The sequence below is a fragment of the Bombina bombina genome, chromosome 7 (genome assembly GCF_027579735.1).
Source record: "Bombina bombina isolate aBomBom1 chromosome 7, aBomBom1.pri, whole genome shotgun sequence".
In the NCBI taxonomy this organism is placed as follows: domain Eukaryota; kingdom Metazoa; phylum Chordata; class Amphibia; order Anura; family Bombinatoridae; genus Bombina; species Bombina bombina.
Window position 1 is genome coordinate 494,220,141 of NC_069505.1, and position 24,377 is coordinate 494,244,517.

The 24,377-nt window shown below is 42.9% G+C and overlaps 1 protein-coding gene across 1 annotated transcript in view; it reads right to left on the bottom strand.

The window, feature by feature from the left end:
• Positions 1 to 6,460: 6,460 nt before the first annotated feature.
• HNRNPUL1 (heterogeneous nuclear ribonucleoprotein U like 1) overlaps positions 6,461 to 24,377 on the bottom strand; it is a 32,681-nt gene continuing 14,764 nt past the window's right edge. The window contains exons 12-15 of the mRNA XM_053721641.1: positions 10,349 to 10,654; positions 8,842 to 9,035; positions 8,087 to 8,755; positions 6,461 to 6,730 (exon numbers count right to left, since the gene is read on the bottom strand). Coding sequence (XP_053577616.1) covers positions 6,584 to 6,730; positions 8,087 to 8,755; positions 8,842 to 9,035; positions 10,349 to 10,654 — 1,316 coding nt within the window. The 3' untranslated portion in view covers positions 6,461 to 6,583. The remainder of the gene's footprint in view (positions 6,731 to 8,086; positions 8,756 to 8,841; positions 9,036 to 10,348; positions 10,655 to 24,377) is intronic.

Below are 24,377 nucleotides of genomic sequence, written 5' to 3' on the forward strand. Positions count from 1 at the left end.
GCACAATGATGGAACAACAATCTCTTGATTGATATTCTTGTTAGTGACTACCTTAGGTAAGAACCCAGGTTTAGTACGCAGAACTACCTTGTCTGAATGAAAAATCAGATAAGGAGAATCACAATGTAAGGCCGATAACTCAGAGACTCTTCGAGCCGAGGAAATAGCCATTAAAAACAGAACTTTCCAAGTTTAAGCTCCACGGTGGAGCAACAGTCTTAAACACAGGCTTAATCCTGGCCAAAGCCTGAACGTCTGGAACTTCTGACAGACGTTTGTGTAAAAGGATGGACAGAGCTGAGATCTGTCCCTTTAAAGAACTTGCAGATAAACCCTTTTCTAAACCTTCTTGTAGAAAAGACAATATCCTAGGAATCCTAACCTTACTCCATGAGTAACTCTTGGATTCGCACCAGTGTAAATATTTACACCATATCTTATGGTAGATTTTCCTGGTAACAGGTTTCCTAGCCTGTATTAAGGTATCAATTACTGACTCCGAAAATCCACGCTTTGATAAAATCAAGCGTTCAATCTCCATGCAGTCAGCTTCAGAGAAATTAGATTTTGATGTGTGAAAGGACCCTGAATTAGAAGGTCCTGTCTCAGAGGCAGCGACCAAGGTGGACAGGACGACATGTCCACTAGATCTGCATACCAGGTCCTGCGTGGCCACGCAGGCGCTATTAGAATCACCAATGCTTTCTCCTGTTTGATCCTGGCAATCAATCGAGGAAGCATCGGGAAGGGTGGAAACACATAAGCCATCTTGAAGGTCCAAGGTGCTGTCAGAGCATCTATCAGGACCGCTCCCGGGTCCCTGGATCTGGACCCGTAACAAGGAAGCTTGGCGTTCTGGCGAGACGCCATGAGATCCATATCTGGTTTGCCCCAACGTTGAAGTATTTGGGCAAAGACCTCCGGATGAAGTTCCCACTCCCCCGGATGAAAAGTCTGGCGACTTAGGAAATCCGCCTCCCAGTTCTCCACTCCTGGGATGTGGATCGCTGACAGGTGGCAAGAGTGAGACTCTGCCCAGCGAATTATCTTTGAAACTTCCATCATCGCTAGGGAACTCCTTGTCCCTCCCTGATGGTTGATGTAAGCCACAGTCGTGATGTTGTCCGACTGAAACCTGATGAACCTCAGAGTTGCTAACTGAGGCCAAGTCAGAAGGGCATTGAGAACTGCTCTCAATTCCAGGATGTTTATTGGAAGGAGACTCTCCTCCTGAGTCCATGATCCCTGAGCCTTCAGGGAATTCCAGACAGCGCCCCAACCTAGTAGGCTGGCGTCTGTTGTTACAATTGTCCAGTCTGGCCTGCTGAAGGGCATCCCCCTGGACAGATGTGGCCGAGAAAGCCACCATAGAAGAGAATCTCTGGTCTCTTGATCCAGATTCAGCATAGGGGACAAATCGGAGTAATCCCCATTCCACTGACTTAGCATGCACAATTGCAGCGGTCTGAGATGCAGGCGTGCAAAAGGTACTAGGTCCATTGCCGCTACCATTAAGCCGATTACCTCCATGCATTGAGCCACTGACGGGTGTTGAATGGAATGAAGGACACGGCAAGCATTTAGAAGTTTTGTTAACCTGTCCTCTGTCAGGTAAATTTTCATTTCTACAGAATCTATAAGAGTCCCCAAGAAGGGAACTCTTGTGAGTGGTAATAGAGAACTCTTTTCTACGTTCACCTTCCACCCATGCGACCTTAGAAATGCCAGAACTAACTCTGTATGAGACTTGGCAGTTTGGAAATTTGACGCTTGTATCAGAATGTCGTCTAGGTACGGAGCTACCGCTACTCCTCGCGGTCTTAGTACCGCCAGAAGAGAGCCCAGGACCTTTGTAAAGATTCTTGGAGCCGTAGCTAACCCGAAGGGAAGAGCTACAAACTGATAATGCCTGTTTAGGAAGGCAAACCTTAGGTACCGGTAATGATCCTTGTGAATCGGTATGTGAAGGTACGCATCCTTTAGATCCACTGTGGTCATGTACTGACCCTTTTGGATCATGGGTAAGATTGTCCGAATAGTTTCCATTTTGAACGATGGAACTCTTAGGAATTTGTTTAGGATCTTTAAATCCAAGATTGGCCTGAAGGTTCCTTCTTTCTTGGGAACCACAAACAGATTTGAGTAAAACCCTTGTCCGTGTTCCGACCGCGGAACCGGGTGGATCACTCCCATTAGCAAAAGATCTTGAACACAGCGTAGAGACGCCTCTTTCTTTGTCTGGTTTGTTGACAACCTTGAAAGATGAAATCTCCCTTTGGGAGGAGAAACTTTGAAGTCCAGAAGATATCCCTGGGATATGATCTCTAACGCCCAGGGATCCTGGACATCTCTTGCCCAAGCCTGGGCGAAGAGAGAAAGTCTGCCCCCTACTAGATCCCCGTTTCCGGATCGGGGGCCCTCACTTCATGCTGTCTTAGGGGCGGCAGCAGGTTTTCTGGCCTGCTTGCCCTTGTTCCAGGTCTGGTTAGGTTTCCAGCCCTGTCTGTAACGAGCAACAGTTCCATACTGTTTTGGAGCGGAGGAAGTTGATGCTGCTCCTGCCTTGAAGTTACAAAAGGCACGAAAATTAGACTGTCTAGCCCTTGGTTTGGCTCTGTCTTGAGGCAGGGCATGTCCCTTACCTCCAGTAATGTCACCGATAATTTCTTTCAAACCGGGCCCAAATAATGTCTGCCCTTTGAAAGGTATGTTAAGCAATTTAGATTTAGAAGTCATCGGCTGACCAGGATTTTAGCCACAGTGCTCTGCGCGCCTGGATGGCGAATCCGGAATTCTTAGCCGTAAGTTTAGTTAAATGTACTACGGCATCAGAAATAAATGTATTAGCTAGCTTAAGGACTCTAAGCTTGTCTATAATTTCATCCAATGGAACTGAGCTAATGGTCTCTTCTAGAGACTCAAACCAAAATGCCGCCGCAGCCGTGACAGGCGCAATGCATGCGAGGGGTTGTAATATAAAACCTTGTTGAGTAAACATTTTCTTAAGGTAACCCTCTAACTTTTTGTCCATTGGGTCTGAAAAGGCACAGCTATCCTCCACCGGGATAGTGGTACGCTTAGCCAGAGTAGAAACTGCTCCTTCCACTTTAGGGACCGTCTGCCATAAGTCCCGTGTGGTGGCGTCTATTGGAAACATTTTTCTAAATATAGGAGGGGGGGAAAAGGGCACACCTGGTCTATCCCACTCCTTCGTAATAATTTCTGTAAGCCTCTTAGGTATAGGAAAAACATCAGTACACGCCGGTACCGCATAGTATCTATCCAGCCTACATAATTTCTCTGGGATTGCAACCGTGTTACAATCATTCAGAGCCGCTAATACCTCCCCTAATAATACACGGAGGTTCTCAAGCTTAAATTTAAAATGTCTGAGTCCAGTCTATTTGGATCAGATCCGTCACCCACAGAATGAAGCTCTCCGTCTTCATGTTCTGCCATTTGTGACGCAGTATCAGACATGGCTCTAACATTATCAGCGTACTCTGTTCTCACCCCAGAGTGGTCGCGTTTACCTCTAAGTTCTGGTAATTTAGATAAAACTTGAGTCATAACATTAGCCATGTCTTGTAAAGTGATTTGTAATGGCCGCCCTGATGTACTTGGCGTCGCAATATCACGCACCTCCTGAGCGGGAGATGCAGGTACTGACACGCGAGGAGAGTTAGTCGGCATAACTTTCCCCTCGTTGTCTGGTGAAATTTTCTTAAAATGTACAGATTGGCTTTTATTTAAAGTAGCATCAATGCAATTAGTACACAAATTTCTATTGGGCTCCACATTGGCTTTTGAACATATTGCACAAAGAGATTCCTCTGTATCAGACATGTTAAAACAAACTAGCAATTAGCCTAGCAAGCTTGGGAAATACTTTTCAAATAAATTTGCAAGCAATATAAAAAAACGTTACTGTGCCTTTAAGAAGCACACAAAAACTGTCACAGTTGAAATAACAATGAACCGGATTAGTTATAGAAACCAAATTTTCACAGTAAATGCATAAAGTTAGCAAAGGATTGCACTCACTAGCAATGGATGATTAACCCCTTAATATCAGAAAAACGGATAACAATTGAAAATATAAGCGTTTTAATCACAGTCAACCCTCAAAACTAGTTTTGAAGACCCCTGAGCTCTGTAGACGTCCTGGATCATGCAGGGAGAAGAAGGCAGACTGTGACTGAATTTCTAATGCGCAGTAAAAGCGCCAAAATAGGCCCCTCCCACTCACAATACAACAGTGAGGGAAGCTCAGTAAACTGTTTTAATTCAAAACAAACGACAGCCATGTGGAAAATAACACCCAAAACAATTTTTCACCAAGTACCTCAGATAAATAAACGATTAACATGCCAGCAAACGTTTAAAATATAATTTATGAAATGTTATTAAAAAGCCTGCTGCTAGTCGCTCACACTGCAGATTAGGCTAAAAGTTATATGTATACAGTATTTTCCCAGTGAAGTGCCATTCCCCAGAAATACTTAATTGTAAACATACATACATATCAGCCTGATACCAGTTGCTACTACTGCATTTAAGGCTGTACTTACATTACATCGGTATTAGCAGTATTTTCTCAGTCAATTCCATTCCTTAGAAAATAATATACTGCAACATACCTCTTTGCAGGTGAACCTGCCCGCTGTCCCCTGTTCTGAAGTTACCTCGCTCCTCAGAATGGCCGAGAACAGCAAATGGATCTTAGTTACGTCCGCTAAGATCATACACAAACTCAGGTAGATTCTTCTTCTAATGCTGCCTGAGAAAAAACAACACACTCCGGTGCCGTTTAAAATAACAAACTTTTGATTGAAGAAATAAAAACTAAGTTTAACAACCACAGTCCTCTCACACATCCTATCTATTAGTTGGGTGCAAGAGAATGACTGGGTGTGACGTAGAGGGGAGGAGCTATATAGCAGCTCTGCTTGGGTGATCCTCTTGCACTTCCTGTTGGGGAAGAGTTAATATCCCATAAGTAATGGATGACCTGTGGACTGACTACACTTAACAGGAGAAACTTCTTGATTTAAGAATCTAAACTAACACCTCACTTTACCTCTTCCTATCACTAACACAGGCAAAGAGAATGACTGGGGTGGGAGGGAAGGGAGGAGCTATATATATATATATATATATATATATACAGCTCTGCTGTGGTGCTCTGTGCCACTTCCTGCTGAACAGGAGGCGTAATCCCAATAAGGATGAAAGCCGTGGACTCGTCATATCTTGTAAAATAAAATCTTGATTGAATAATCTTCTTTCAGAGACAAACTTTACCACCTCCTTGCATTTAACGTAGGCAAAGAGAAGGACTGGGGGTTGTGGGAAGGGAAGTGATATTTAACAGCTTTGCGGTGGTGCTCTTTGCCTCCCCCTGCTGGCTAGGAGTGATATTCCCAACAGTAATTAATGATGATTCGTGGACTCATCGTGTCATAAGAAAGAACATTGTTCTCATTTTCTTGACTAATTGAGAATATTCCAATATAAAAATACATTTTAAATTAAAAAGGAAACTACACTCATTTTCTTGTTTAAAAGAATATCCCAATTTTTTAATTGATGATCCTAAAGAAACCAACTTTTTTGTGAGAGTTGACCTTGTCAATCATTAACAGGTGCAAAAGTATCAGAACTCCCTGTCAATTTTACTTTCAATTGAAACTACTTTTGCTCTTTTTTTTTTCTTTATGAAAAAAAAAATAATAAAATCACATTTTATATACCAGACCAAAAAAAAACAAACCCCAAAACATTTTGAATACAATGTCCCTTTTAAAAAGGGAGGGAAAAAAAAAAGACTAGAATTACACACATTCTTGAAGCACAGCGTATTTGAAATAAACACAGGGATTCAGCTTAAAGGTTTGGAAAAACAATATTCACTCTTTGAAATAAAAAAAACACAAAAAGGGGAAAACAAAATACAAATGTTTTCTGTTCAACATATTTTTTTTTAAGAATTGTCAAACTGAAAAAAAAAAAAAATTCTATGTGAAGTAATAGTGAGCAGCACATTGTAAAATACTACATAAAATATTACCATAATTAAAAAAAATAAAAAAAAAGAGGGGGATGCACAATTTCCTTTTTATATTAAAAAAAAAAGCGCCTGTAGAAACTATGGTCCAAATATGGTGTAACTCATGCAAAGTAGAGCTTGAACTGAAGAAAAAAAAAAAAAAACCTACATGTTATAACAAAAATTAGTCAGGGTACAATTTTTGGAGGGACCACAAACTTTTTTTGTATCCATTTATAGATTTAATGTACTTTCAAAATGTATTAGTCATGGGCTTGGAAAACTCAGCAAGTAATTTCTTTTCTATACTGTCCCAACAAGTTTGTTGTCCCTCTTGCATGAGGATGCCCTATATAGGCAAAATCAGTGTTGTGAAAGAAACAGAGGAAATTAAAACGCAACACTGCTGAATCCAGGTGTTTAAAAGTGAGAAACAAGGGTAGGCTAACCAAGTCCTCACTGGAACAAATATTGTTTATTGATGCAAGGTTCAAGGGATGTCTGGAAGTTGTTCCTTCAATGATCACCAGATCCTCACTGTGAGCCACCATATCGGCCAGACTGGTCATAGCCTCCACTCCCATAATTCCATTGGCTCCACTGCCCTGGAGTCTGACCTGGAGTCTGACCTGGGCTGTTACTAGCATTCTGTGACACTGCTTGGCTCTGGTACTGGCCATACTGGAAAGCAAACAGCAAAATAAAATCAAAACTCAATTGTCAGATTAACTGTGTGTCTCGCACTATTACAATTTACATGCATTTTGATTATAAAGCAACCGAGAATAAAGAACTTTATCATGTACTTAATATTAATTTTAGCAGCTACTTATGCGTGTTCCGACAGTCATGCAGGACAGCAAATAAAACAGAGCTAGAATTAAATTCTATAACTGAATAATCACTAATTTTAATATGAAATCTGTATGACATTAAACCCAGGAGTGACATCACTCGCTCCATGTGAACAGGTTTAGCGGCGACTGAAGAGAAGATCCTGAGCGCACACGTGACGTGTCTCTCCCTCTGAGCAATCAGAGTTCCTGGGATGGTCCCAGGGAAGAGGGGCGGGACATAGACTGGGAAGGAGGTGTGTCTAGCAGGTGATTGGTGGACTGGTGCTACTGTATCATGAGAGTGGACCATCGGAATTTAGCATCGACACAACAGCGGCTTTTTCATTAGAGGCAGTGCTGTGGGATCACGATACTTCCTGTTCTGTCACTACAGTTCCTGTGAGCCCCACGTCTTCACATCTGAGGGAAAATATTAACTTGTTCTAATGTTTAAAATGCACTGAGGTCCCTGGGAGGCAGCTGAGAGGCTAAAACGCTAATAAAGTACCGCTTTATTATGCACTGTTTTAATTTGAAATAGTATTTTCTAAACTGTCTCCCAGGGACCGTAGTGCATTTTAAACATTAGAACAAGTTAATATTTTCCTTCAGATGTGAAGACGTGGGGCTCACAGGAACTGTAGAGACAGAACAGGAAGTATGATCCATCCCAGAGCACTACCTGTAATGAAAAAGCCGGTGTTGTGTCAGTGCTTAATTCCGATAGGCCACTCTCTTGCTACAGTAACACCAGTCCACATGTGCAAAATTAAGGTGTTATAGTAATTTATAAGAAAACCGTGATTAAATCCCCCCATATCGCCCAGCCCTACATAAAAGGAATAAAATGATTCAAATTTTAAAGTGCATTTGATTGTTTAATAGAAACATTTTTTGCAATATGCTTCTATTAGCAAAAATTTTTACTGTTAAGTAACATATGCATATATACTATGACTGCACCATGCACCCATATTAAAAAACAAAACATACTTTTTCAGAAAGTCAGTGGTGTCCTGTATGAAACAAATTCACTTAAACATTAACCACCGCAAGCTCTCTGAGAAGATATGGGAGGTTTGAATGTTAACTTTGGTTGAAGATAAAAGTTTTGATCATTCACCTGGGAGTAATACTTCATCATCATCACCATGTTATTCAGTAAATTAATTTAAGTTAATAAATATTCTCTACTCCTTACCTGTTGTTGATACTGTTGGCCATAGCTACTCTGGCCATAGCCAGACGAGGAACTTTGTGCAGGTGGTGGCTGTGAGTATGCTTGGCTGTAATTTTGCCCTCCATAGCTTTGATTATTATCATAGTTCTGACCATAGCCTCCTCCAGAGCTTTGACTGTATCCTCCTGCTGGACTCTGACTATAGCTGCTTCCTCCAGGAGCAGAACTCTGGCTGTAGCCTCCTGCTTGACTCTGGTTGTAATTGCTCCCAGAACTCTGACCATATCCTCCTCCTGAGCCCTGGCTGTAGCCCTTATCAGTGGCCTGACCATAGCTCCTATCAGTGGCCTGGCCGTAGCTCCTATCAGTGGCCTGGCCGTAGCCCCTATCAGTGGCCTGGCCGTAGCCCCTATCAGAGCCCTGGCTGTTACCTCTATCAGAGCCCCTATCAGAGCCCTGTCCGTAGCCCCTATCAGAAACCTGACCATAGGCCCTATCAGATCCCTGGCTGTAGCCCCTATCAGATCCCTGGCCATAGGACCTATCAGAGCCTTGGCTGTAGCCCCTATCAGAGCCCTGACTGTAACCCCTCTCAGTGCCTCTGTCAGAGCTTTGCCCATAACCCCTATCTGATCCCTGGGTGTAGCCTCCTCCAGAGCTGTGACTGTATCCGCCTTGTCCATAGCTTTGCTGTTGGGACAAAAATAAAATTACTTAAATTGGAAATAGATTAAAATGATGAGAGAAGTCTGAAACTTGCAATTATTATTACACACCTGCCCTTGATTATAACCACTTGGAGAGCTTTGAGGTGGGTTTGATGAGGACCCGTAGCCACCACCCTGGGTAACTGCTGGACCAAAGCTTTGATCCTGGCTGTTACGTCCATAGCCTCCACGGCTATCAGCTCCATTGTCATGAGAACCTCCAGACCATCGACTTGGGGGGTTGGGACCTCCTCTGCCAAAGCCTGAAAAACAAACAAGAAAGCTGAGCACAAACACCTGACTTGGCCTGCTTAAAGTGAAGATAATTTTTAACATGTTGAAGACACAAAGCAATAAATCTACAATATAATAAGCTAATCGCTAACTTTTTTAAAAATAATTATTCTATATTAGGGAAATAAAACCTATATATAAACCAATACCATTGATATCTTTACTCCTCCCAACCGCTATTTCCGGATTTTCTAATGAGTGACGAATAGAGCAGTCCCACCCACTCTATACGTGTTTACAATGCGAGTTCACGATCCTCCGCTCAACTGCGCATGTCGGAATTGGCGATTTCATCCCTCTCTGTTTTTTTTATTACTGGCAATAGTGCAAAAAGGACAAGCGCGTTAGCCAAGCTGGGTTTTGGCAGTAAGATGGTCCAATACCTCTGCCAGTTAAAACTATTCACTAGATGCGGCCATAAAATAGAAATAGTACGCATGCGCAAAACGGACCCACGCATTTAGTCAGATGAAGAATTGGCCTTAAGCGCATGCGCATTTCAGCAAGTAGGCGGATGACGTTCGGTCACGGCCGCCTAACGGACAGATTTTCATCTGGCTGATCAAAAACGTGACCAAGAGATTTAAAAAAAAAAAAAAAAGGGTTGTTTTTTGCATAGCGGTAAATAGGGAATGAAAACTAAGATTACTGGATTTAGAATAAAAATGTAAAAAAATAATGAATGAAACTCCTATTTTTTTTTAACAAAGAATTGGAATGTGGATCAGCATCAAGGTAACTTTACCTTCACTTTAAGCAGAGCTATCATTCCTTCTATTTGCAATACTCGATTACAGCTGCCTCCTAAACACCTATTGCTCTTAAAGGGACAGTAGACATTCAGAATGTTATATAATTCTGCACACAGTGCAGAATTATAACATTTTGGGAGGCAACAAAAATAAAAATAAAAAGTATTTCTAGATTTTGAAGTGTAAAGTCCGCTCCAGGATCTACTGAGCGGGTGTTGGATATCCAATACGCTACGCGGGCTTGCTGGCTAGTCACAACACGCACAGTTGCACTTTAGGAAGAAATGTAGCTAGCTTCTGCTCTGGTCTAGTAGCCTGAGCGAGCTACATTTAATCCAATAGCGCAACCGGGCGTGCTGTGACTAGGCAGCAAAACGCTTTGGATATCAAAGACCCGCTCAGTAGATCCTGGAGCGGAGTCCAACTTTACACTTGTGTTACACTGTGTGCAGAAATATATAAAACATTCTGAATGTTTACTGTCCCTTTAAACAGTTTCTAAACTCTGGTTTTGAAAACAATTTACTTACCACCACCACCACCTCTATGGCCACCTCCAGAGGGCCCTCCTCTGCCCTGAAAACCACCTCTGTTTCCACCAGGAGCATCTCTGTTTTCAAAGCGATTTGATTCTTCCCTTCCAGCATCTCCTCTACCTCTTCCCCCTCCTGAAGGCCCACCACCGCCACGTCCTCTAAATCTCTTTTCTGGAGGAGGACCGGCTCTTTTTCCTTCTTCGTTGTACTGTCTCACTAGAACCTCAGCTTCTTCTTTCTGCATCTCAATGTAGATCACTTCATTCAAGAAATCTCCAGCCTCAGGGAGGCTAAAATTGGCTATAATTCATTAGTAGATTAAGAAAAAAAATAAAAAATAAACCATAGGTTAACATTTAAATACAATATTAGTGATGATTAGTATTCTAGCAATGCAGATGAAATAATTATCCATCAGCAAAATACTAACAAAGGACCTACTAGGTAGTGGGGATTTACCTAATTTATAAAAACAAAATCAAAGGAACCCCTATAAAACGTTTCAGCATTGCAATGTGAAAATTTTGCCCAAGAGTTAATTTAAAGGGACATAAACGATAGTGTAATCAAAGCAAAGTAAAAAAAAAAAAAAAAAAAAGTTATGCAGATTTTGAAAACAAATTACATTAGCTGTTTAAAACCATTTAAAAATTAACACTAAACAGCTTGCAATTTAAGTCTATCTAAAGATAACATACAAGCCAAGTAATTTTCCAAATAAATACCCTGCTTGCTGCAAATGTTCTTCAATAGACAAACTCACCCACATATTTCCATATATAGAGGAGTGTCCTCTAGCCAATTAGGAAAATATACGTAGCAGTTTTAGCCATGAGAATTGTGCAACTGTCCCTTTAAATATTGAAAAGGTGTAAAAGCCCCTATAAAATATGGACACTGACACACCAAAACCGGTTTCCTATAAAAAACAGAATTTATGCTTACCTGATAAATTACTTTCTCTTGTGGTGTAACCAATCCACGGGTTCATCCTTTACTTGTGGGATATTCTCCTTCCTAACAGGAAGTGGCAAAGAGAGCACACAGCAGAGCTGTCCATATAGCTCCCCCTCTAGCTCCACCCCCCATTCATTCAACCGAAGGTTAGGAAGAAAAAGGAGAAACCATAGGGTGCAGTGGTGACTGTAGTTTAAAAATAAAAACCACCTGTCTTAAAATGACAGGGCGGGCCGTGGACTGGATACACCACAATAGAAAGCAATTTATCAGGTAAGCATAAATTCTGTTTTCTCTTGTAAGGTGTATCCAGTCCACGGGTTCATCCTTTACTTGTGGGATACCAATACCAAAGCTTTAGAACACGGATGAAGGGAGGGAACAAGACAGGTACCTTAAACGGAAGGCACCACTGCTTGTAAAACCTCTCTCCCAAAAATAGCCTCCGAAGAAGCAAAAGTATCGAATTTGTAAAATTTGGAAAAAGTATGCAGCGAAGACCAAGTCGCTGCCTTACAAATATGTTCAACAGAAGCCTCATTTTTAAAAGGCCATGTGGAAGCCACTGCTCTGGTAGAATGAGCAGTAATTGTTTCAGGAGGCTGCTGGCCAGCAGTCTCGTAGGCCAGACGGATGATGCTTTTCAGCCAAAAGGAAAGAGGTAGCAGTCGCCTTCTGACCTCTCCTCTTACCAGAATAGATAACAAACAATGAAGTTGTTTGTCTGAAATCCTTAGTTGCTTGTAAATAGAACTTTAAAGCACAAACCACATCAAGATTGTGTAACAGACGTTCCTTCTTCGAAAAAGGATTAGGACACAGAAGGAACAACAATTTCCTGGTTAATATTCTTATTAGACACAACCTTAGGAAGAAAACCAGGTTTGGTACGCAAAACATAATTTATGCTTACCTGATAAATTTATTTCTCTTGTAGTGTGTTCAGTCCACGGGTCATCCATTACTTATGGGATATATTCTCCTTCCCAACAGGAAGTTGCAAGAGGATCACCCAAGCAGAGCTGCTATATAGCTCCTCCCCTCACATGTCATATCCAGTCATTCGACCGAAACAAGACGAGAAAGGAGAAACTATAGGGTGCAGTGGTGACTGGAGTTATAATTTAAAATTTAGAACCTGCCTCAAAAAAGACAGGGCGGGCCGTGGACTGAACACACTACAAGAGAAATAAATTTATCAGGTAAGCATAAATTATGTTTTCTCTTTTTAAGTGTGTTCAGTCCACGGGTCATCCATTACTTATGGGATACCAATACCAAAGCTAAAGTACACGGATGATGGGAGGGACAAGGCAGGAACATTAAACAGAAGGAACCACTGCCTGTAGAACCTTTCTCCCAAAAACAGCCTCAGAAGAAGCAAAAGTGTCAAATTTGTAAAAAGTATGAAGTGAAGACCAAGTTGCAGCCTTGCAAATCTGTTCAACAGAGGCCTCATTCTTAAAGGCCCAGGTGGAAGCCACAGCTCTAGTGGAATGAGCTGTAATTCTTTCAGGAGGCTGCTGTCCAGCAGTCTCATAGGCTAGACGTATTATGCTACGAAGCCAAAAAGAGAGAGAGGTAGCCGAAGCCTTTTGACCTCTCCTCTGTCCAGAGTAAACGACAAACAGAGAAGAAGTTTGCCGAAAATCTTTAGTTGCCTGTAAGTAGAACTTCAGGGCACGGACCACGTCTAGATTATGCAAGAGACGTTCCTTCTTTGAAGAAGGTTTAGGACATAATGATGGAACAACAATCTCTTGATTGATATTCCTGTTAGAAACAACCTTAGGTAAAAACCCAGGTTTAGTACGCAGGACTATCTTGTCTGAATGAAAGATCAGATAAGGAGAATCACAATGTAAGGCAGATAACTCAGACTCTTCGAGCCGAGGAAATAGCCATCAAAAACAGAACTTTCCAAGATAAAAGCTTAATATCAATGGAATGAAGGGGTTCAAACGGAACACCCTGAAGAACTTTAAGAACCAAGTTCAAGCTCCACGGAGGAGCAACAGCTTTAAACACAGGCTTAATCCTAGCCAAAGCCTGACAAAAAGCCTGGACGTCTGGATTCTCTGCCAGACGCTTGTGTAAAAGAATAGACAAGAGCAGAAATCAGTCCCTTTAGCGAACTAGCGGATAAACCCTTTTCTAAACCCTCTTGTAGAAAATACAATATTCTAGGAATCCTAACCTTACTCCATGAGTAACTCTTGGATTCACACCAATATAAATATTTACGCCATATCTTATGGTAAATTTTTCTGGTCACAGGTTTCCGAGCCTGTATTAATGTATCAATAACCGACTCCGAGAAACCACGCTTCGATAGAATCAAGCGTTCAATCTCCATGCAGTCAGCCTCAGAGAAATTAGGTTTGGATGGTTGAAAGGACCCTGAATTAGAAGGTCCTGCCTCAGAGGCAGAGACCATGGTGGACAGGACGACATGTCCACTAGGTCTGCATACCAGGTCCTGCGTGGCCACGCAGGCGCTATCAGAATCACTGATGCTCTCTCCTGTTTGATCTTGGCAATCAGTCGAGGCAGTAACAGAAAAGGTGGAAACACATAAGCCATGTTGAAAACCCAAGGGGCTGCTAGTGCATCTATCAGCACCGCTCCCGGGTCCCTGGACCTGGATCCGTAGCACGGAAGCTTGGCGTTCTGGCGAGATGCCATGAGATCCAGTTCCGGTTTGCCCCAATGAAGAATCAGTTGAGCAAATATCTCCGGATGAAGTTCCCACTCCCCCGGATGAAAAGTCTGGCGACTTAGAAAGTCCGCCTCCCAGTTCACCACGCCTGGGATGTAGATCGCCGACAGGTGGCAAGAGTGAGACTGCCCAGCGAATTATCTTTGAGACTTCCAACATCGCTAGGGAACTCCTGGTTCCTCCTTGATGATTGATGTAAGCTACAGTCGTGATGTTGTCCGACTGAAACCTGATGAACCTCAGTGTTGCCAACTGAGGCCAAGCTAGGAGAGCATTGAATATTGCTCTTAATTCCAGAATGTTTATTGGAAGGAGTTTCTCCTCCTGAGTCCACGATCCCTGAGCCTTTAGGGAGTTCCAGACTGCGCCCCAGCCTAGTAGGCTGGCATCTGTTGTTACAATCGTCCAATCTGGTCTGTGAAAGGTCATTCCTTTGGACAGATGAACCCGAGACAACCACCAGAGAAGAGAATCCCTGGTCTCCTGGTCCAGATACAGTAAAGGGGACAGATCTGAGTAATCCCCATTCCACTGACTTAGCATGCATAATTGCAGCGGTCTGAGATGCAGGCGCGCAAATGGCACTATGTCCATTGCCGCGACCATTAAGCCGATTACTTCCATGCACTGAGCTACTGATGGGCTTGGAATGGAATGAAGGACACGGCAAGCATTTAGAATTTTTGATAACCTGGACTCAGTCAGGTAAATCTTCATCTCTACAGAATCTATAAGAGTCCCTAGGAAAGGGATCCTTGTGAGTGGAAACAGAGAACTCTTTTCCATGTTCACTTTCCACCCATGCGACCTCAGAAATGCTAGAACTATCTCTGTATGAGACTTTGCATTTTGAAAACTTGACGCTTGTATCAGAATGTCGTCTAGGTACGGAGCCACCGCTATGCCTCGCGGTCTTAGTACCGCCAGAAGCAAACCCAGAACCTTTGTAAAAATTCTCGGAGCCGTAGCTAACCCGAAGGGAAGAGCTACAAACTGGTAATGCCTGTCTAGAAAGGCAAACCTTAGGTACCGATAATGATCTTTGTGAATCGGTATGTGAAGGTAGGCATCCTTTAAGTCCACTGTGGTCATATACTGACCCTCTTGGATCGTGGGTAGGATGGTCCGAATGGTTTCCATCTTGAACGATGGAACCCTTAGGAATTTGTTTAAGATTTTTAAGTCTAAGATTGGTCTGAAGGTTCCCTCTTTTTTGGGAACCACAAACAGATTTGAGTAAAACCCTTGACCTTGTTCCGTTCGCGGAACTGGGTGGATCACTCCCATCACTAAGAGGTCTTGTACACATTGTAGAAATGCCTCTTTCTTTACTAGGTTTGTTGATAACCTTGACAGATGAAACCTCCCTTGTGGAGGAGAAGTTTTGAAATTCAGAAGGTATCCCTGAGATATGATCTCCAACGCCCAGGGATCCTGTACATCTCTTGACCAAGCCTGGGCGAAGAGAGAAAGTCTGCCCCCCACTAGACCCGTCTCCGGAAAGGGGGCCCTGTCTTCATGCTGTCTTAGGGGCGGAAGTAGGCTTTCTGGCCTGCTTGCCCTTGTTCCATGACTGGTTGCCTTTCCAACCTTGTCTGTAACGAGCAGTAGTTCCTTCCTGTTTTGGAGCAGAGGAAGTTGATGCTGCTCCTGCCTTGAAATTACAAAAGGCACGAAAATTAGACCGTTTGGCCTTTGATTTGGCCCTGTCCTGAGGAAGGGTGTGGCCCTTACCTCCAGTAATGTCAGCAATAATTTCCTTCAAGCCGGACCCGAATAAGGTCTGCCCTTTGAAAGGAATATTCAGTAGTTTAGACTTAGACGTTACATCTGCTGACCAGGATTTAAGCCATAGCGCTCTGCGCGCCTGTATGGCGAATCCGGAATTCTTAGCCGTAAGTTTGGTTAAATGCACTACGGCATCCGAAACAAACGCATTAGCTAGCTTAAGCGTTCTAAGCTTGCTCAAAGTCTCATCCAATGGTGCTGTGCGAATCGCCTCTTCCAGAGACTCAAACCAGAATGCCGCTGCAGCAGTGACAGGCGCAATGCATGCAAGAGGCTGTAATATAAAACCTTGTTGAACAAACATTTTCTTAAAGTGAATGTAAATTTTGTATGTTAGGAAAGTATAATTCAATAGTTTATAAGTATAATAAAAAAAACGCCACTTTCATTTTCTCATAAAATGTGTAATAATATTTTTATATACATTTCTAAATATCGGTCTTTGACTATACCTGCTCCTCCCACTCTAAACTTCCTTATTCTGTTCAACATTACGTATACAGCGGTCCCACCCGCTGTTTACGTAGTGGCAATGCGCGCTCCCGTCTCTGCTAATCACTGCGCATGCGTCAAACCCCGATTCCGCTGTCAGTCAACATAGTATTCAGTGAATCAATACATTCACTGAATACTATCGTTGGGTAGCGAAGCAAAGCATATTATCCTCATCCCCCATTTATTCATATGTGATTGTCGAATACGTAGCCCTTTTAAAATAAACTTACCTAGCGCTATAAGATTTCTTGAATGAATGAAGTCCGATAATTATCCAATTGCGCATGCGCGAAATGTGAAATGTGAACGAGCTTCTGAGTAAAACGTAGGAAGAGCAGTCTAACGCAAGCGCAATACGGACGCGTGACGACACAGAAAGGGGTTTGGTCCCCCCGTGGTTAATCCAGTAATTGGTTGTAAGGATCGTGCATACAATCACAGAGAGTTAGTGAAAATGCCGGGCGGAGGATTACAATGACGGGTGCAAGGCTATAATCAATAAAAATCACGGTAATTACAATTTTTAAAAAAATTTGATGAATTAAACTCATGTTATTTAACATTCACTGTTACGCAGAACTTTAGAGAACAAGCTGACTTTACATTCACTTTAAGGTAACCCTCTAATTTTTTATCCTTTGGATCTGAGAAAGCACAATTATCCTCCACCGGGATAGTGGTACGCTTGGCTAAAGTAGAAACTGCTCCCTCCACCTTAGGGACCGTCTGCCATAAGTCTCGTGTGGCGGCGTTTATAGGGAACATTTTTCTAAATATCGGAGGAGGGGAAAAGGGCACACCAGGTCTATCCCACTCCTTGCTAATAATCCCTGTAAGCCTTTTTGGTATAGGAAAAACTTCAGTACACACCGGTACCGCATAGTATTTATCCAGCCTACATAATTTCTCTGGGATTGCCACCGTGTCGCAATCATTCAGAGCCGCTAACACCTCCCCTAGCAACACGCGGGGTTCTCAAGCTTAAATTTAAAATTTGAAATTTCTGAATCCGGTCTCCCCGAATCAGAACCGTCACCCACAGAATGAAGCTCTCCGTCCTCATGTTCTGCAAATTGTGACGCAGTATCAGACATGGCTCTCGTGTCATCGGCGCGCTCTGTCCTTAACCCAGAGCTATCGCGCTTGCCTCTTAACTCGGGCAGATTGGATAATACTTCTTTCATAACATTAGCCATATCATGTAAAGTGATTTGTAAGGGCCTTGATGTACTTGGCGCCACAATCTCACGCACCTCTCGAGCGGGAGACGAAGGTACTGACACGTGAGGAGAGTTAGACGGCATAACTTCCCCCTCGTTGTCTGGTGATAATTTCTTTATCGGTAAAGATTGACTTTTATTTAAAGTAATATCAATACAGTTGGTACACATATTTCTATTGGGCTCCACATCGGCTTTTAAACATAATGAACAAGCAGATTCCTCTGTATCAGACATGTTTAAACAGACTAGCAATTAAGCTTTCAATAAGTTTACAAGCAATATAAAAAAACGCTGCAGCGGTTATCAAAAACACAGTTGAATAACAATGAACTAATTCAGTTAGTCAACAATTCTTAACGGTAAATGTATTAATTAGCAGAGGATTGCACCCATTAGCAAAAGGATGATTAACCCCTCAATACCCAAAAACGGATATCAAATTAAGATTTAACGCTTTTATCACAGTCAAACACACTGTCACAGGTCTGCTGTGACTGATTACCTCCCTCAAAAACGAATTTTGAAAACCTCTGAGCTCTCTAGAGACGTCCTGGATCAAGGAGGAAGAAGCAGGAAGAATGTGCTAGAATTTTAACTGTGCAACAAGGCGCTAAAAAAAGGCCCCTCCCACTCATCTTACAACAGTGGGAGACCTGATATAACGGTTTCTATGCAGAAAAATACGTTAGCCATGTTGAAAAAAATCATGCCCAAAAAGGATTTATCCCCAAAGTACCTCACAAAACGAATAACATGCCAGTAAACGTTTTAAAAAGAAACTTTTTCAATGTCATGCAAAGTTATCACTAAGCCTGCTACCAGTCGCTTCTACTGCAGATAAGGCTTAAGCATTATTTCAGTATTAACAGTATTTTCTCAGTCAAATTCTAGTCCCTAGAAAATAACTCAACTGCGCATACATTTATCAGCCTGATACCAGTCGCTACTACTGCATTTAAGGCTGTACTTACATCATATGGGTAACAGCAGTGTTTTCTTTCCCAGAAAATATTGTACTGCACATACCTCATTTGCGGGGGACCCCGCATGCTATTCCCATTTTCTGAAGTTACCCCACTCCTCAGAATGTCGAGAACAGCCAGTGGATCTTAGTTACGTCTGCTAAGATCATAGAAAACGCAGGCAGATTCTTCTTCCAAATACTGCCTGAGATAGAAAAACAGCACACTCCGGTGCCATTTAAAATAACAAACTTTTGATTGAAGAATAATTAAGTAAAAAACTCCAACTCCTCTCGCGACCTCCTTTGTTGAGGGTTGCAAGAGAATGACTGGATATGACATGTGAGGGGAGGAGCTATATAGAAGCTCTGCTTGGGTGATCCTCTTGCAACTTCCTGTTGGGAAGGAGAATATATCCCATAAGTAATGGATGACCCGTGGACTGAACACACTTAACAAGAGAAAACTACCTTATCTGCATGGAACACCAAGTAAGGTGAGTCACACTGTAAAGCAGATAACTCTGAAACTTCGCACAGAAGAGATAGCTACCAAAAACAAAACTTTCCAAGATAAAAGCTTAATATCTATGGAATGTAAAGGTTCAAACGGAGCCCCTTGCAGAACTGAAAGAACTGAATTCAGACTCCATGGCGGAGCCACAGGTCTATAAACAGGCTTGATTCTGACTAAAGCCTGAGTAAACGCTTGAACATCTGGTACCTCCGCCAGACGTTTGTGTAAAAGAATAGACAAAGCAGATATCTGTCCTTTTAAGGAACTAGCTGACAATCCTGTCTCCAATCCATCTTGGAGAAAAGACAATATCCTGGGAATCCTAATCTTACTCCATGAGTAGCCCTTGGATTCGCACCAACAAAGATATTTTCGCCAAATCTTATGGTAGATTTTCCTGGTGACAGGCTTTCTAGCCTGAATCAGGGTATCGATAACCGACTCAGAGAAACCACACTTAGATAGAATTAGGCGTTCAATCTCCAAGCAGTCAGATGCAGAGAAATTAGATTTGGATGTTTGAAGGACCTTGAAGTAGAAGGTTCTGCCTCATTGGCAGAGTCCATGGTGGAACGGATAACATGTCCACTAGGTCTGCATACCAGGTCCTGCGTGGCCACGCAGGCGCTATTAGAATCACCGACGCCCTCTCCTGCTTGATTCTGGCAACCAGACGAGGAAGGAGAAGAAACGGTGGAAACACATAGGCCAGATTGAAGGACCAAGGCGCTGCTAGAGCATCTATCAATACCGCCTGGGAATCCCGGGACCTGGACCCATAAAGAGGAAGTTTGGCATTCTGACGGGACGCCATCAGATCCAATTCTGGAGTGCCCCATAGCTGAGTCAGCTGGGCAAATACCTTCGGGTGGAGTTTCCACTCCCCCGGGTGAAAAGTCTGACGACTTAGAAAATCCGCCTCCCAGTTGTCTACTCCTGGGATGTGAATTGCTAAGAGGTGGCAAGAGTGATCCTCCGCCCACCTGATTATTTTGGTTACTTCCATCATTGCTAGGGAACTCCTTGTTCCCCCTTGATGGTTGATGTAAGCTACAGTCGTGATGTTGTCCGACTGAAATCTGATGAATTTGGCCGCAGCTAGCTGAGGCCATGCCTGAAGAGCGTTGAATATCACCCTCAGTTCCAGAATGTTTATCGGGAAAAGAGCTTATTCCCAAGACCATAAGCCCTGAGCTTTCAGGGAGTCCCAGACTGCACCCCAGCCCAACAGACTGGCGTTGGTCGTTACGATGATCCACTCTGGTCTGCGGAAACACATTCCCTGAGACAGGTGATCCTGAGACAACCACCAGAGAAGAGAATCTCTGGTCCCCTGGTCCAATTGTATTTGAGGAGACAAATCTGCATAATCCCCATTCCACTGTTTGAGCATGCATAGTTGCAGTGGTCTGAGGTGTATCCGTGCAAAAGGGACTATATGTCCATTGCCGCTACCATTAGTCCAATTGTAGCTCAGTGCATGGAGACAGACGGCCGAGGAATGGAATGAAGAGCTCGGCAAGTAATTAAGAGTTAACTTTCTGACCTCCGTCAGAAATATTTTCATTTCTACCTAGTCTATTAGGGTTCCTAGGAATGGAACTCTTGTGAGGGGGGGAGAGAGAAAACACTTTTTGATGTTCACCTTCCACCCGTGAGACCTAAGAAAGGCTAATACAATTTCCGTGTGAGACTTGGCTCTTTGGAAAAGTCGACGCCTGAATTAGGATGTCATCTAGGTAAGGCGTCACTGCTATGCCCGGCGGTCTTAGAACCGCCAGGAGGGACCCTAGCACCTTTGTGAAAATTCTGGGAGATGTGGCCAACCCGAAAGGAAGAGCCACAAACTGATAATGCTTGTCCAGAAAGGCGAACCTGAGAAACTGGCGATGATCTTTGTGGATAGGAATGTGCATATACGCATCCTTTAGATCCATGGTAGTCATATATTGACCCTCCGGGATCATTGGTAAGATTGTCCGAATGGTCTCTATCTTGAATGATGGGACTCTGAGGAATTTGTTTAGAATTTTGAGATCCAGGATTGGTCTGAAAGTTCCTTCTTTTTTGGGAACCACAAACAGGTTTGAGTAAAAACCCAGCCCTTGTTCCACAATTGGAACTGGGTGGATCACTCCCATTGTATGTAGGTCTTCTACACAGCGTAAGAACGCCTCTTTCTTTGTCTGGTCTGTAGACAGACGAGAAATGTGGAACCTTCCCCTTGGAGGGGAGTCCTTGAATTCTAGAAGATATCCCTGGGATACAATCTCTAATGCTCAGGGATCGTGTACATCTTTTGCCCAGGCCTGAGCGAAGAGAGTCTGCCCCCTACTAGATCCGGTCCCGGATCTGGGGCTACCCCATCATGCTGTCTTGGAGGCAGCTGCAGGCTTCTTGGCCGGTTTACCCTTGTTCCAGCCCTGGTAAGTTTTCCAGGCTGCCCTGGGTTGTGAAGTATTACCCTCTTGCTTTGCAGCAGAGGAGGATGAAGCGAGACCGCTCCTTAAATTCCGAAAGGAACGAAAATTATTTTGTTTGTTCTTCGTCTTGAAGGACTTGTCCTGGGGGAGAGCATGGCCTTTTCCCCCGTGATTTCTGAAATAATCTCTTTCAATTCAGGCCCAAAGAGGGTCTTTCCTTTGAAAGGGATGTTCAATAGTTTGGATTTTGACGACACATCGGCCGACCAGGACTGCGCGCTAAAATGGCGAAACCTGAATTTTTTGCCGCTAACTTAGCTAGTTGGAAAGCGGCATCTGTGATAAAAGAATTAGCCAGCTTAAGAGCCTTAATTCTGTCCATAATGTCCTCATATGAGGTCTCCGTCTGGAGCGCATCTTCCAGCGCCTCGAACCAGAAAGCAGCTGCAGTAGTTACAGGAACAATGCATGCTATAGGTTGGAGAAGAAAACCTTGATGAACAAAAATTCTTAAGTAAACCTTCTAATTTTTTATCCATAGGGTCTTTAAAAGCACAACTGTCCTCAATTGGTATGGTTGTGCGTTTAGCAAGTGAAGAAACAGCCCCCTCCACCTTAGGGACCGTCTGCCACGAGTCCCGCATGGGGTCAGATATGGGGAACATTTTCTTAAAAACAGGAGGGGGAACAAACGGAATACCTGGTCTATCCCACTCCCTAGTTACTATATCCGCAATCCTCTTAAGGACCGGGAACACATCAGTGTAAACAGGAACTTCTAGGTACTTTTCCATTTTACACAATTTCTCTGGAACCACCAAAGGGTCGCAGTCATCCAGAGTAACTAATACCTCCCTGAGCAATAAGCGGAGGTGTTCTAGTTTAAATTTAAAAGCCAACGTATCCGAGTCTGCCTGAGGAGCAACCTTTCCCGACTCGGAAATTTCTCCCTCAGACAGCACATCCCTCGCCCCCATTTCAGAGCGTTGTGAGTGTATATTGGACACTGCTACTAAAGCGTCAGAATGCTCATAATCTGTTCTTAAAACAGAGCTATCACGCTTTGCAGGTAACACGGGCAGTTTAGAAAGAAACACTGAGAGGGTATTATCCATAACTGCTGCCAAGTCTTGTAAGGTAAAAGAGTTAGACGCGCTAGATGTACTAGGCGTCGCTTGAGCGGGCGTAACTGGTTGTGACACTTGGGGAGAGGTTAACGGGCTAGCCTCATTACCTTCTGTCTGAGAATCATCTTTGGCCACATTTTTAAGCGCAGCAATATGTTCTTTAAAGTGTATAGACATAGCAGTACAAGTGGGACACATTCTGAGAGGGGGTTCCACCATGGCTTCTAAACACATTGAACAAGGATTTTCCTTAGTGTCAGACATGTTTAACAGACTAGTAGTAAGACAAACAGGCTCAGATATCACTTTAATCAAGTAAAAACACACTTTGCAAAAAAACGTTACTGTGCCTTTAAGAGATAAAAAAAAGGCACACAATTTTCCAAAACAGTGAAAATTTTGAAATTTTCACAGTATGTACCTAAAGCATTGATAAGATTGCACAACTAGCAAGAAAAACGATTAACCCCTTAATGCCCAAACCGGATCAATAGCAAGCTAACAACCGGTTAAAACAACTTCAGCACCTTGCCACAGCTCTGCTGTGGCCCTACCTGCCCTTAGGAACCAGATTTGTGGGGGGAAAAAAGCTTCTTATAGGCCCTCAAACTGCAGCAGGACCCTCCATGTGAAACAGCCTTAAGATCTAGTCAATCTAACTGCGCATCTGAGGCGCAAAATTAGGCCCCTCCCACCTTACTCCGGTGCTGTGAGGCCTAAAGAAACACTCCTAAGTGTTATAATAACAGCCATGTGGGTAACAACCCCTGAAAGAAACCCAAAGGAACCTTCAAAGTGTCTCAAAAAACGATATTTATCAGTAAAAACCGTTTGCCATAAAATAGTGTCAACCAGCATAAATTAGCCCTGTTATGTAAGCTTGCAATTCCACTCTTAGTCTCTGAATAAAGCATACCGTTCCCCCCAACTGAAGTTTTCTTGTACTCCTCAGTCCTTTGTGGGAACAGCAGTGGATTTTAGTTACAACATGCTAAAATCATCTTCCTCCCTGCAGAAATCTTCATCTCTTTTCTGCTAGAGTAAATATTACAAACCGGTACCATTTAAAATAAACTTTTGCTTGTAGAATAAAAAACTACAAATCTAACACCACATTCACTTTACCCTTCCGAGAGGGACCCTATTGCTTCGAGCTGGCAAAGAGAATGACTGGGGGGTGGAGCTAGAGGGGGAGCTATATGGACAGCTCTGCTGTGTGCTCTTTGCCACTTCCTGTTAGGAAGGAGAATATCCCACAAGTAAAGGATGAACCCGTGGACTGGATACACCTTACAAGAGAAATGGGCAAACAAGGCTGTGTGAAATATAGGATTGTTAGAGTAGCTAACAAGGTTTCTATAAAGCCTTTTTTGCGCACACTGTATTGCTGGTGTTCTATCCGTTCCTAAGTGTCCTGAAGACAAATAAGGGCAAAAGCTAATATTTACAAGGTGGCACCCATTACTTTACAGGAGTTCTGTGGAATTATGAAAACCAACAATTTTCAGAGTTGAATTACAGGAAAAGGGGACAAAATAAGTAAAAGTATATTGCATTTTTTTTTTTTTTTTTACTACACAAACATTTTACATTACAATCTCAAACTAATGTCCCTTTAACCTTCCCCTTCAACTTAGGCCAGTTTGCGTTACAATGCCTATGTTGAATATATAGCAGTGTTAGGCTTATGAAGTTTGGAGTCTGCACTCAAATTATCACAAAAAATAGAGAACCCATGATTTTCAGTGTTAAATTAAAGGAAAACTGAACAAAATAAGTACATCACAGTTTTTTTTTTTTTTTTACTACTACA